Source organism: Epinephelus fuscoguttatus, linkage group LG17, assembly GCF_011397635.1.
Source record: "Epinephelus fuscoguttatus linkage group LG17, E.fuscoguttatus.final_Chr_v1".
NCBI lineage: Eukaryota > Metazoa > Chordata > Actinopteri > Perciformes > Serranidae > Epinephelus > Epinephelus fuscoguttatus.
In genome coordinates, this window is record NC_064768.1 from 11,828,821 (window position 1) to 11,843,978 (window position 15,158).

Here is a 15,158-nt window from a genome sequence, read left to right on the forward strand (position 1 = left end):
TCTCTGCCTCATCCATCCTTGAAGTCTGCCTTGCTTGCATTGATCCAGATGTTGCCACACCAGGCAGCTCTATCAGCTGGGTACTAGTCACCCTTTGACATTACAGCCAGTTGAGATTCCAGTGTCGTCTGACTGGATGGAGTGTGAGAAATCGGTTTGGTGGGTGGCCATGTCTGATGGAGCTTCACTGCAGGGAAACCTTGTGGTTTCTTGGTTCTTACAACCCTTAAATTACAGCCCAGAAAATTGTAAGCCTTTATTAATTCAAATATGGCTGACACTGAATCTTAATGGTGTAATTGAAGGGTTCACATTGACCTGTTACACACATTTTCTTCTGGACTAGACAAGTGGAAGCACCTGCCTTTTGATGTCAGGATATTTTACCCTGCCGTAACATTTTAGCAACCTCACCTCTTGGTAAAGTGGTCACTGGGATGTGCCATAATTCCGTTTGAGGATGATGAAGTCATGCCGCTGGTGGGGGCATACATGTAATTCCTGGAATTTGTGGTTCCTCTATAATGCGTATGCTCAGCACATTCTGTGGATTATACTGGTGCTGAGGCAGGGTTGCTTTATGCTGCATTTGGTTAAGGGTGGGGGCACTCAGGGTGGATACTAAAACTGCAATAGACAGGATTTTAATGCCAAATTCTTCTATTTTACATCCAGTAACAGCAAAATAATAATGAGATGTCATAGCCGCTTTGACTCAGTGAGCAGTTAGCACTGCATTTCAAAGCGCTGTCTATTTAGAGGTGGTGAAATTTTAATGATTTGTGATGTAAATGTTTGCCTTTTATTTTATTTTTTTTTGCTGGCTTTGCTGACAGATAGCCAGCTAGCCATGCTAACACGCGGAAACATATTGCCCACTGCCCTTCCTCAGGTTTTCACTGATTAGCCTGCCTTGGTTGCTCTGCACTGCACACTACCCGAATCGAGTGGACGGTTGCTAGCATTGGATGGCGTTGCTGTAGAAATATGGTGGCCACCCTCCAGTCTCCCCCAAGGTTGGCCTGATAAGTAAGCAGCTTAGTTTTGAGCCTCAAAAGTAGAATGGTGCTAACAGAGCTAACAGTGATAACAATGCTAAAGGGTATATTTGGCTCACAACTCACCGTCGTACTCATCAGAGTGACCTGGGGGGAGGCCAGAGGGTGGCCACCATGTTTCCACAACAATGCTGTTAGGACACGACGGCATTACTAGCACTATCGCTCCCACTAGATCCAGGTGGTGCTTGGTGCAGTAAACTTAAGAATAGTAAAGTTAACCTACAGACAGACATGCATAACTGGTCAGAAATATTAATGGTTAATCACTGGCATCTCTAAATGGATGTAACAAATCAAAAGTCTACTTGTAAATATACTGTATGTGTACTGTTAGACTTCCCTCTGTGAAACCATCCAGCACAGAGTTGATATACAGAAATAAATGCCAGAATAAATGTTGCCATTGTAGGCCTACATTTCTGCAAACCATAGATATGTAACATTTGTACATTAATATGTAGCAGATACACTGAAACTTGATGTTTCTTTGCATTCCAACAATGCTGTGGTTATGTTTAGGCAAAAAAAAAAAAAAAACACTTGGTTCTGGTTTGGAAAAGATCATATTTTGGCTTAAATACTGTTTTGGAGCCACAATCGCCACTGGAAATGTAGCAATGTCTCAAAAAAAAAACAAAAAAAAAAAAAACAATGGGTGTTCTTTGTTGGTCTCGAACAGTGGTTTACAGCTTGCAGCTGTCTTGCCTAGACGACAAATAATCCATAAGCCCTTCCTCCTCCTAATGAGAAACTCAGTTTATGCACATGTAATCTGAACCACATCATTTTAGAAACATTGATATGATACATATGAAATGTATAAGCGTAACATATATGTGGTTTGCCGAAACATACAATTCCAACATTTAATTCTGGTGAATGGGCCGAGACTAGACAGCATTTGATGCCGCTCAGGCCGTCTTTAGGTGGCCAAATGTCTGTGGAAGCAGGTCTCACTGTTGCCCTGTAGTTCACACAACACTACTTGGCAATTTTACGCTATGCAACCCGGTGCTTTGATAATCTGTGTTTAAAGTGTGCAACAGACACTTTTTCTTCCTCCACAGTTCAAGACTTTACTGGTACTTTGTCAATGACCAAAACTTTTTCAATATTCAGACCTGCAGTGCAAAAACAAAAGTGTATTTCTTGTATTTAGTAGTTGGCTCAACACAACTATACCTCTTTTGAACACTACTACTGCTGTCTGTGTTTTTATGTTTCCTCCAGTTTGCTGTCCAAACTCCAAATGTCTAGACTGAATCTTCATCGTGTCATGTCAGCTACAGGTGCGCACAACACGTCAAAGCAAATGGAAGCAGGCCACAGGATCAGACTGAGAACAAGTAGGCACCTGCTGAAGCACCTGTCATGAACCTGCTTTAAGATCTGGACACATACAGCCTTAGTTTGGATGTCAGGAGAAAGAGGAGTATTTGATCATAAATATTACACTGAAGTTATGTGGAAATATTAAAACAAAATTAAAATACCTGCACTTACATGAGTAAGAACTTTCATATTTTCTTTACATATGCAGTCATTGAATGATAGCATAACAGCCTGACCCCTTTCGTTGCATTATTTTCTTTGTAAAAATCTATAGAGTGATTCCAGAATTGGTATCCCATTTGAGGTGATTACGGTCAATATTTCTAAATCAAAAGTGATATGTCAGACACAGCTGCTTCACATTAAATGACACTTAAAGGGTAGAAGCACTTAGGAACTGCCGTTTCAGTGTTATGGTTGGTTAAATGAAAATTGGACATTAAAGCTTTCTATTGAAAATCACACACATGAAATTCTTTAAGCACAAATAGAAGGGAAAAAAAAGAAAGATTCTCCACACCCGCTCTTTGATCTTTTTAAGAGAAACTGTGACCAACTCTAAGGATGATAATAAACATAATTTCTATTGCACGGTCAATGCATAAAATGCCACACAAAGTGCTTTACATAAAAGAAAATGATCATGACAGATATGATAAATAGATATTGCACATGCACATACATGCAAAGTCTAACACAAACACATACCACAGATGTCTCTTGGGGTGTCTCTTTTTACGACATGTGGCATCTACTTTCAGAGCATAAGGAGGCCAGAACCAGACAGTCTCCAAAAACACTCGATCCACTGTGCACAGGAAGCCAAAATAAAAACCCAGGGCTGCCACAGTGAGGGAGCATTTCCTGAACTTTCTGATTTAGTACGAATAGTGAAAATAACTGCTCAGTGTGTGCAAAAGGAGGAAAATAACTTGAACCAGGCATTCAAGTAAATGACAAATTCTGGGTTTATATGGTTATGCTCATTTTATTGAATTAAATGCTCGAATATTTGGTTCATTACTCCCTGCTTTCTGATTATTTTTTTTTTTTTCAGCTTTGCTGCTACTCTTTCGACCTCTATCCTCATTTGTATTTGGGTTTTTTTTTGCAAAGAAAGCTGTGGTTTTCTTCGACATCAGAAAACATGAAATTCTATATTTTCCCTCTGGCTCTTGTATAGTAATATGTAGGTATAAAAACCACCCTAGCCTTATGTTCCTCATGATTCCTGATGGGTAATTGCTAGATGCAGCAGCTTAGTTGATGGTTTCAGAGAGTGATCACACGACGGCCGCTCCTTCTCATTCTAAGTACATCAAAGCTCACCCTATAGTTTGAGACGGCAGTACCGTTTTCCTTTTTTGGCGGCCTTGCATGCAAACTCATGGACAGCACAATACCACTTGCAGAGATAAAAACATGACCATCATACTTTAAGCGTGTCTGTTTTTTTTGGTCTAAAATTTAGCATCCGGTAGACATGTATTCTAGGAACAGAGGTGGTGGAGTCGGGCATCTTATGAGCCCATGGGTCCAAAAAAAAAATCCCACAAGAAAAGTACCTGGCACTGGCAGAAACCTGGAGAGAATCCATACATGTGGTATACACAGTTCTATAATTAAACCAGTGTAAAAGATAAAGCTGCCAAATGCCAATAAGCAAGATATTGTACTTCTTTACATCAACAAATTGCAAATCAACAAATTTTAGGGTTTCACTCAAAATCTCTCTCTTGTCAAGATAGAAAAGCTTTGAAAACAGCATGCAGACACTAAAACTAAAAGTCTGACTAATGAAACTCTGTTGTTAACAGCTCCTTAGAATAGACATCCAATTTTAGGGAAACCTTAGAATAGATTTGGCTTTTAACCGATGACTTCATTCATCAAAAACACGATTAAACAGTTGAAATAGGCAAATGAAAAAAAAAATGCATCTTTTTAAACTTCTGATGAAGCTTCCAGAATATCATCTACAGGTCTGATTCTATCCCTATGGATTCTTGTCACTTTATATGACAATCATCAAATGTTATATATTAAAATGTTTGCATCTTATTTGTTTCAGTTTTTAAATCACAGTTTACATTTATAAAACTTGATTTCTCCCTTTGAAGTCTTATTTTTAATGTTATGAATAATGATCGTAATCTAACTCTTTCTAAGTCTTATAGTAGGTCATCTTGGGTAACTTGGGGATACCCAGTTAGGTAACACATTTGCATTATTTCTAAATCCTTAGAGATCTATTTTCTATTTTATTTTAAATAGAAAATTGTTAGAAATTAGCAGAACTACAAAAGAAAATTGCAACATTGCAGTATTGACATAGACTTCTGAGTTAGTTGCTTTCTGCTTAAAAGTCTGTCTGTAACGTGCCTGTCATCAGAATATTCAGTTTTTTATAAGGACTCTTTTCTGTTGTAACAGTTTGTTCTATTTCTACTAAGCCCTTTGAGAGAATGATAGTGATGAGAGTTATGGAAATACCACAGAATGCAAACACATTGCAAACACACTCCCCTCAGAGCATCAGACAGAAACTGGGGGTGGGAGTGGAGGGGTAGTGAGAAGGAGTGAGTGCTATAGAGCATCAAGGGATAATTACGGTTAATTACTACTCTCTGCACATGGAGTCTGCATTCAAAGAAAGTGACTAACCATGGGCTTTGTGACTATAGAAACATTTACAAGGCAGACGGCTGGGCATGGGGAAAAGCTTTGAAATATAGGAGATGCTTCTGACTGTTTATGACAGGTGGGGATATAAAAGTGCTTTGAAATTATAAAAGGAATGTCTCTTTGAGAAACTAAAGTTTAAAGTTTATGACCCAGTGGTTTCATATCGTCCCAGTAGCAAACTGAATAAGTGTCCTGAAACTTTACTTAGCGAAACATTTGGTGTTCATATTGTTTTGGACATTTATGTGTTCTCTTAGGGATATGACAAAACCACATATGCTTTATACATACAGTAGGGTGGCAGACTATCACAATAAACTGTTCATGCTGTGTAATGCAATAATCTTACAGTAAATATCAACTTTGTGAAGCTTATAATGTTCAGTTCTTGTTGACACTTATCATTTTTGAGATAATAGTTTACTGTGTTGTTGGAATTGATTTCTGCATCTTGTAAGTCTGCTTTTTTATCCATAAAGGATGTGTGGTGGTTTTCCCCAATTATTCCTGTTTGACTAACATTTGCAAAAAAAGAAGCAGAGCTCAGCTGTGGAGGAAATTCAGAAATTACTGACTGACTGACAAACGTATTACTGGTTTTGGTCTTGTTGACAATGACAATGGGGATCCATTACCTGCAAGTTGTAGGGGTGAGATGCATTGCCAGCTGGGCAGCAGGTGAAGGCACAGGTCTTGGCATGACTCCTGGATGATTTGATGAAACGGTCAGTCTGATCTAAACCTGAGTGGTGCTTGGTTACTGGACTTTAAGTGGACTGGAAAAACTAATGTAAGGTGTTGTTCCTCCATAAGCTACCAGAAGATCTTTGGTGTTTCTTGGTATTGACTCTTTCCTTCCAGAACACCACTCCTTCAATATACACTGATCAACCACAACAATAAAACCACTGACAGACAACGTGAATGTGTTGCAACACATTCTCATTCCGGTATTCGACAACTTCAGCTTGAGACCCGGTCAGTCATTACAATGTTATGCTGGGAAACCTTAGATCCTGGCATTCATAAATGCTGCCTGACACACTCCAACTCCCCAAACACTCATGCAAACCAAGTACACCCTTCAAGGCAACAACACTCCCCGATGGCATGGGCACCCCCAGCAGGACAATGCACCATGTCACACTGCAAAGACTGCTCAGGATTGGCTTGAGAAATCTGACAAAATGCTCAACGTGTCGACCTGGCTTCCAGATTCCATTCCAATCAAGCATCTGTGGGATGTGCTGGTGCCAGACACCCTGAGGTCCTGTGTCTATGCCTCATCAGGTCAGGATCAAGTCCAACAGGTCAGAGTCAAGTCCAGTTGAGGGAGGCCCTATTGTGGAACAGGGGTACCTCTTAGGCACTGAAATGTCCCTCAAATGCTGGATCAGTTTGGGATCTGGGAGTTTTAGAGCCCAGGTTCATACCTTGAGCTCTTTGTCACGTTCCCTGAGCCACTCCTATGGCATGAGTGGCAGGGTGCATTGTCCTGCTGGAGAGTGCTGTTGCCATGAGGGGGGGTTACTTGGTCTCAGTGTTTGGTGGGTGATTGCCAGAACCCCAGGTTTTCCAGCAGAACATTGTGTTGTAACAAGAAGATCAATGTTATTGGCTTCATCCCTAGATTTTGTTTTGGCTGATCGTTGTAAATTATTTCACTTCGTTTTGGTCATGAGAAATTTGGGACCTACAAAAAATGAAAGATAGATGACTAACAGAAGTTGACTCGGACTTTGCAGGGACAAGTTCACTACAAATTTACACATGATTTTCTCTCTGTCTCTCCCTCTCTTTTTCTCTCCCCATGCGCACCTGAGCTGATGCTGCAAAACAAGGCCACGTGGGGCTGACCAATCAGAGGGAGAAGAGATCTCGAGGATTGGTTCTAAGGGGCGTGGTGAGTAGCGCGGACAAAAGCCTGATTGGCTGACCCAACATTCACTCTACTGTGCTGGCAGAGAGCAGTGAGAGGCCCTGTTGTCTTATTTACCTGAACGGTTCTTCATGGTTTATAAAGCCAGCCATTTCATGCCAAAGTCAAGCAAGTAGGAAGTAGAAAAGGTAAAGAAAATTTCAATTCCGCCCTTCTCAGAGATTTGGGATTGTTTAGAGAGAACCAGAGACAGAAAAAGGGTTTCACTGCCTGTCGTGCTTCCAGTGAACAACATTAAACCCCTAACTCAGTTTTTTAAGACAGACGTAAGTGTTGAGTTTGAGGTGAAATATTTGTGTCGGCCTTTCATTAAAAACGTTCACTTCACACTCTCTGGAGCTTATCCGTATACACGTAAATCTACGTACGCCGAGGGCGCAATTACGCATGTCCTTTCTCTCCCACTTTACCACCCTCTCTCTCTCTCTCTCTCTCTCCGCACACACATACACATACACACACGCTCTCACTCTTCGTGGGAGTAAGTGTGTAAGTAAAGAAGGAAAGAGGGAAAGAGAGAGAAGGGAGAGAGAGAGCGTGATTCCAAGTCTCTCTCTGCTGCTCTCTCCACTTTGGGTACTCGTACCCAGTCTGACTCAATGGGGCTTTAGCACTAAGGGGTTAAACGTTAAAATAAAATATATTTATTTACCCCAAACCCCCTTTAGTGTTTAGGTTTTGTGCATTACGATAGACAGACATAGGTAACTCATTACGGAGAGTCCGGGAGAGAGGTAGAGACGTCTCCAGAGGCGTGCCTTTTTGTCTGTTGCCTCGTAGAAGGTTCAGTCGGGTCCCTGTCGTCGGCTGGCTTTCTGTGAGAGGATAACTTCCACCATATCCTACATTTACAGCTCACCCGGGCCGGCAAACTACAACACTATGGATACTGGAGATTGTCCTTTCCGCAAGAAACGGAGACCATGGCGCATGGACTTCTCATCCTTCGCCTTGGTAACGGTGGCCCTAGCCGTGTGCCAAACGACCGTGGTTCGGGCAGGTAAGACGGTTTCTCTTATTAATAGTTATGGTGTTTATTGTGCGTTTTAAACGAAACTTGGTCTGATTATCTGGCCACCTTTAATGTTTTCCATTGTTTTAAACCTCTTCATTTTTCGCTGTCTACCTTGATTTACCGTGCGTAATAAATGCGTACATCATCCACACTTGCGCACCTGACGTGCGTCTTCAGAGTTTTCCACAAGAAATGTGATGCCCCAACAACGGATCCAAATATGTAATTCTTTTGGGGGGTTTGGGGGTCCATAGCTGCATATTTAGAAGTTTGACTTAATTTCTGCATTAAATTAATTTCTGCAGCTCTCTCTGATTGCTAAAGGCCGCATGTGACTGGACCATGCTACCAACCATTTGGTAACTGTCAGAAGTTACTTGAGCATCACGATTAAGTGATGAAAGGAAAATTTGAGCGTCTGATAGTAATAATAACGTTTTATGCGCTGTGTCTCTAAAAGACCCTTCCATAGAAACAATCGAGGAGAACAATGACGTTGATGCCCCTTTTTCGTTTATTTGCGACTATACACTGGCAAAAGATTTCTTATGGTGAAGCTGAAATCTCGCCACCGTTAACATACCTTGTCCGATAATGGATGTTACGCACGGCCAGGACCAACCAAGCGTAGAGACGTTATAAAAGCCTATTACTTTCTTTTTCTGCAGGAAAACATACACATGTATTATTGTGTTTACGTAAAAGTTTTTGTCGCTTATTCGGACATCACTTCCTTGGCTGTCTACCTCTCCCGGCGTGCATGCAGCAGGTGTCATCTCAAGTTTTGCGAATAGCCGCTGAGCTCAAATATTTCAGGCACCCAGGTGTTTTTTCCCCTCATTCTGAACAGCTTGATTTTGACTTTTCCTATTTATACTGCGATAAACTTAATATCATTGCTAAGAATACCGTTCAGGTTTGGCAAGCTCGTGCTCAATTTACGCACCTCTGCTGCCTTCATCCGCAGGGGGCATGGGGTAGGACGGTGCAGAGCTGCTTCAGTAGCTTTTGGGCATGTTTGTCGACTAAACGTCCAGTTTATTAAATTTGCACGATCATTTTTTTCTGTATTGTAACTGGACGTTGGCCTGTGCGTAAATAGGGCAGTGGATACAGACTGCCAGCAGGAACTGTGTTAGGTTGGCTGAGTGTTTACCAGTTCAGCCTGTGCACCAGTTCATCCATCACTGCCTCTGGTTGGAGGAGGGATTTCTGCATCCAGTTTGTAGGATGTGACAATAAGCCCATGGAAAGTTGATTTTGCGTTTTTTTTTTCCCCTTGTAGAACAACACTCACCGTTTTCATTAGTTTTAATAGTAATAACAGGGGGATGTACATTCATATTAACAAGAATGGTTTAGACATTAGGGTTTGATTGCGAACATTTTCCCAGTCGGAAATTATCAGTGTTATTTTACTTTTATGTTTTACGTTCTTGTCCTTTCGCTTCACTCCGCAGTTTTATATTAGTTCGTCTAAAAGGAATGATATGTATGTGCTGCAGTTCCCTGACGGACCGCTAGTTGACTTTAGTTATTTTTGACACAGAGAATCCATTGATCCACCTGAATCCAGATCAGTTCAGATCTGATTGAAGACTGTTGATGCGGAATGGCACACGACACACCATGGAAATAAATGAAATGAAAGACTAATGCATTAATGGTTTTTAACTGCAGCAGCAATGACTTAAAATTGTGATGTTTGAATACGTGTTGTAGGTTTTAATTAACCTTTTTTTAGATTATGATTTTATGATTTTCGTTTGAAAGGGACGTTAGGCTGGTTGGAAAATATTTTTCCAGTTTTTGTTATATGATAATCGTTATTAAGACTAATTAAAAGCGAACTGCTCTGGTTGAGAAACACCACGCAGATTTTGATCAGAAACACGAAAGCATGTTTAGTTTACACAAAGCTTTTTGAGAAATAAATTTGCTTCAGAAGTTTCTGCGGACAGACGGATCAATGGCTCTTTATTCTTCTGGAGGGGACAGCTTACGGACCAAGGGGGGTTTTGTACCATAAATTGCCCCCCTTCAGTGTATTCTTTGGCCCCGTTTCCAATTTCAGATTGCAAGAGGCGATTGCACCTTCCCGTCGTCTCCCGTGTGTATTTTGGAGGCGGAAGACTGAGACATTTTTGCTTTTTATGAATAGGTTATTATGCGGTGGAGCACCTCGGTCACAGGGGTTTGGGAGTGAAAGCGTTCAGTGTCTCCGTGTCTATGTGCGCCTTGTACAGTTCTGTTTGTGTATATGTGTCTGTAAGCTATGGATGTTTTTTCCCAGTTCAGGGTGTGGAAATGTATGCCACATCTATGTGAATGTGCCCCTGTGTGCAACACCTCGTGCAGGTTGTATTTCCCATCTTAATTGATGCTCATTGGGCCGCTGTGCGCGCAGAGGTTTTCGTTTGTTTGTAGAAAAAAATTTTTTAATCATGGAACCCTGTGATAATGTCAGGGTGACGCATTTTTTTGCGTGCGTGTGCATGTAGCGTCCCTGCGCGCACAACAGATCCTGCGCAGAATTGGCTAGGCGCTCAACCACTGCGTGCGCGGTGCGTCTGTGTGCGCGTTCCTGTGCGCGCAGTGTGGCGCAACAGCGCAGATGTTAGTGTAAAGTATGACAGCGCCCCACCCAAGCAGTGCAAAACCGATTAAGAGAAGAAAGCGGTCACAATCTTTCATGTTTATTCTGTCTTCCCTGGGAGAAAGAGGACTAGAAAAAAGAAAGAGGGATGGATGAGGGACCCAGAGAGCAGTGTGTCGAGAAAGGAATGAAAGCCGAGTTTTGTTCAAAGGAGGAGAAAATCAGAGGGCAGTATTTTCTTGACATGGATGTTCCTCAACCTCATTTCAAAGCAGAGAGGGTTCCTCAAAGGGCAGTCTGTCTCAGTTTGGCTAAACATAACTTAACCCCGCTCTCTCACTCGCTTTCTCTCTCTCCCCCTCTCTGCTGCTGAATGGAGCTACTATATGTGGTGGCAGAGCAGGCTTTTGACAGCTCATTCCTGTGACTGTATGGAAGTGTGTGGTATTTCAGACTTCTGTTTGTCACATGTGACCCACTGGGGCAGCTTTAACCTTGTCCCTTTGATTTTTCCAATGCTTTGTCATCATTTTCCCATGGGCTCTTGTGGCTCATATGATCCATATTCACACTCCTTCCTTCTTCCTTTTTTATCCATGCCTTGTTGTAACGATGGGCAATGGGTTGTACTGGCTAGTCAGATGCCTTATCTCCATCAGATGTAACTGTTGCACACATTTATCAGCAGCCATCATCATCATAACACTAGGATGAAGAGCTATGAACTGCCACCAATAAGATTTTGCTTTTCTTTTTGATGTAGTCATCAAGTAATTTGGTAGGTAGGAAGTGGCCATTGACTTTGTGACTCACCTTTCCTCTGCAAAATTAGATTTAGTTGTTGCAGAAAAACGATAGTGTCAAACCGATTCACAGGTGCTTTCGGTAAGAGACTTTTGCCCTGAGCTCAACGTCACAGGCAGAGCTTAGTCCCATTCAAGTCCCATTTAAATCCTGCCTCTTTTGCCAAGATTGACAAACCACAGTCATACTGTAGCTCAACCCTAAACTTAACCATGTGTAATGTAAGATTGCTACGTTGGTGGTGGAACACAACCTGGGAGAACAGGCTGCCTGGGACACTATGTACAGGGCAGAGAGTTCCCTCGTATCAAAGTGGCCTGGTTTTTTTAGTTAGCATGTCTTAATTTCCACCATTTTACAGACAATTAAACTTGAAACAGCTGAATAATTGAACACAGGTACAGATAACTGATGATTATAAAATAGATTTGTTTGAATGGGAACTTACGTTATTGACATTACTGTGGGATTTTCTTTCTGTATTTTACGCTTCTCTGTGTGACTCTGTCTCTTACAGAGAAGCTGCTTTGAAGCCTGCAAAATTTCAGAGCCACACACCAGGACTGTTTAGGGGCGCAGGTGTCTTTCTGGCCAGGAGACTGATTGTATGCTAGAGACCCTCACAACCACACTCAGATGCAAAGTTGCATCATTTATGCATGAACAGATAAGACCCAGACTGGAGTTGTAAAACTAGAACACACAGAAGTTAAGCTGAGATACATATGAACATTTCTGAGGCCTCAGTCCCAAACCATGACATCCCCTCAAACTGGGAACTTGTAAAAATCCTTTCTCAGACAAAACCACATGAGCACTGCAGACTTTAGGGAACACAGTGAGCAGAAGATAGCTCTTCCTTCTTTCTTGGTTTCATAGGTGATGATTTAGTGGTTAGTGTGTGTGGATAGTTAGGCGTCGTTCCTCCAAGGCATTCTGTTTGAGCAGAAGATGTACAAGGACGGCAGGAGAGTGTGCCAACTTTATAATGACAGGCCATCTATATAGGATGCTATTCCTAGTCACTGTTATTTTGCAGCTTCTAGGAAGTCGGTGTAGGAGGGCGCGGAGACCAGCTGTGCGCTTTTGCATGTAATGTGAATGTACATCTCTTTTCCAGACATTAGCACAGTTTATCCTTTTGAAAATAGTTTTTAATGTTGGTTTAATATAGTTGTTTTCCTTAGACTGGGATGAGCAGAAAGTTTGAGTTAGAGATTATAAACATTCACGCACACAGTTAACAACTAAATAGATGCAGAATTTACATTCACTGAAATAGAAATATCTATATTTGATTTTACATAATAAAAAATAGACAAATGTATAGATGTGCACCCATACATTCATACTCGTACTCATCATACACTTACATACAACCATGCTTACATTTTAAATGTCATAAAAACAACAATGTAGAAAAAAAGAACCCCAGAAACTTCTGCTATTTATCTTTTGTTTCATTCGGTTCTGTATTGTACAGTCTGATTGCTGTAGGCAGGGATGCTGCTTTCAACCTGTTAAAAGTGTTTCCTTTTAAGTCCATTATATATAAGAAGACGGAATGGATTTAAAATTTAAATTAAAAATAAAGGTGTTGATCACAGGAAAAAACTTACCTGTCTCTGTGGAATTTCATAACTTATCTGGGACTTTTTGAAATGGCCTACTGCAGTAACCCTTCATTTTCCAATAATAGAACTACTGCAGAAATGACGTTTTGTTTTTTTGTAGGCCAACATGGAAGTTAGCGTCCCGCTGGTTCCCTCATTAAGATGTCTGTGGGGTTTTCCTATTAGCTTTTGGATTATTGCAGAAAATAAGATCTAAGGCAAACAAACGTTTTTGATACTCATATGTTTTGTTCTGCAAGATAATCTTCATAAATGAACACCACTTTTATGATTTTTAAAGCATAAATGCAATCACCAGAAGTAAAAAGCTAACGTTAGGCTGTTAACAAATTATACCAGGATCGCATGACTTCATCCACATCACCACAGAGAAACTTTGTGAGACTTTTAGTCTCATTTAGCCACTCATTAGAAACCACCATTTTTAAGACACCTAAAAGCTTTAAGTACTTGAGTGGAGTATTTACTGACATAACTGAACAAAACGTGGAAGTCTATCAAACAAAGATCTTATTTCAGGAATCTAACCAAAAGCTATACAAAAACCTATTGACTCTGGGGCGTCAGTGGCTTAGTGGGTAGAGCAGGCACCCCATGTACAAGGCTGTTGCCGCAGCGGCCCGGGTTCGACCCCAGTCTGTGGCCCTTTGCTGCATGTCATCCCCTCTCCCTCTTCCCCTTTCACACTTGCTATCCTGTCCATTAAAGGCAAAATGCCCCAAAAAATATATCAAAAAAAAAAATATATTGATTTTGCCACAAAGGATTGAAGGATTCAATCCTGCAGCATTCTATATGAGTAGCATATGACTGGCCTATCCCAGCTTGCATTGGGAGGGAGGCAGGGAAACACAAAAAAGGAAATCTGTATTTGGCAACTAAAGCAACGCAATCATTGCTTTCTGCAAGTAAATACCAACCTGACTTTACTCAGTTAATCTTCAGATATGTGTTAATCATATTAGTTACCAAATGCAGTTGACACTAATGGATCAGTGTCGGCAGCATTAGTGGTGGAACAAAAACTGAAGAACAGGATTTCTAGCATTAAGTATCTGTGTTATTCAAATTTATACAATATAGTGAAGTTTTTAGACATTTGATTTTGCATCTCCCTCTATATATTGAACTATATTGGGTTCATAATTAGTGTAGAGTGCTTTGGTAAGATCCAGATACGTAACACCCCTCTGCAGTGCTTTTTGTGCACCATCTTGTCACACTTGTTTTTCCAGCTAAATTGCACCCACAGAGGTTCCCAGAATATAGCGTAGATTTCTGATGTGGGGATTTTCACACTGAAAAGGTTTCACTGTAGACAGCAATGATGATTATTTGTGACACTGGCCTGCTGTTGTTACACATATATTTATTGTAAGTCTGACTTGTCACCTCTGGCTAGACTCTGAGTCAAATGTAGGTATTCAGACACAGCTGGTCACTGTTATTTAAGATGTTGCCTGTGCAGTGCACTGTTCCAAATCTAAGTTTGTTGGGAGTAAACCAACACAGTAGTGATATGGAGATTCAAGGGTTTACATGCTGCAAAATGTTTTTTTAAACTATTCCTCAAATGACCAAAGTGTTTATTACATGTTTTAGAATATTATTTATAGATTATGTTTAATATGCATCAGCACACACATGCTTTATCTTATAGGTGGAGACTGTGTTTTAGGACTTCAAAGTTTTGGAAACTAAGTGCTGTCAGAGCTGAGCTCTGAAGACTGACCATTCAGCACAGACACATCAATGGGCCCAAGGACGGTTTCTAATTTGTGCCCTGGCTGACTGTCTGTCCTATGTGATAGTACAGTACAGGGAACCACTGACTGTCTCCTGGTCAGGGCCCTGTGGTCCCATGAGGGCCTTGTGGTGTCAGTATCCACCCTCAGGTCCAAACTAAGACTGTGGCCTGCAGCCCTGAAACCACAGGAGACTTCAGCATGATACACGTTGGCAGCCTCAGCGCAACACACACAGACTGGCACAGACCACAAAATGGTACACAGGGGACAGTAGAGGACTTGGCCATATGCTGGCAACAGAGAGCATGAAAAAAACCACATAAAGCTGCAGCACAGTAAGTGTT

The 15,158-nt window shown here is 41.1% G+C and overlaps 1 protein-coding gene across 1 annotated transcript in view; it reads left to right on the plus strand.

Moving 5' to 3' along the window:
• Nucleotides 1–7,468: 7,468 nt before the first annotated feature.
• Nucleotides 7,469–15,158, plus strand: part of col11a2 (collagen, type XI, alpha 2) — a 62,117-nt gene continuing 54,427 nt past the window's right edge. Inside the window, exon 1 of the mRNA XM_049603037.1 lies at nucleotides 7,469–8,017. Within this exon, the coding sequence (XP_049458994.1) occupies nucleotides 7,900–8,017 (118 nt within the window). The 5' untranslated portion in view covers nucleotides 7,469–7,899. The remainder of the gene's footprint in view (nucleotides 8,018–15,158) is intronic.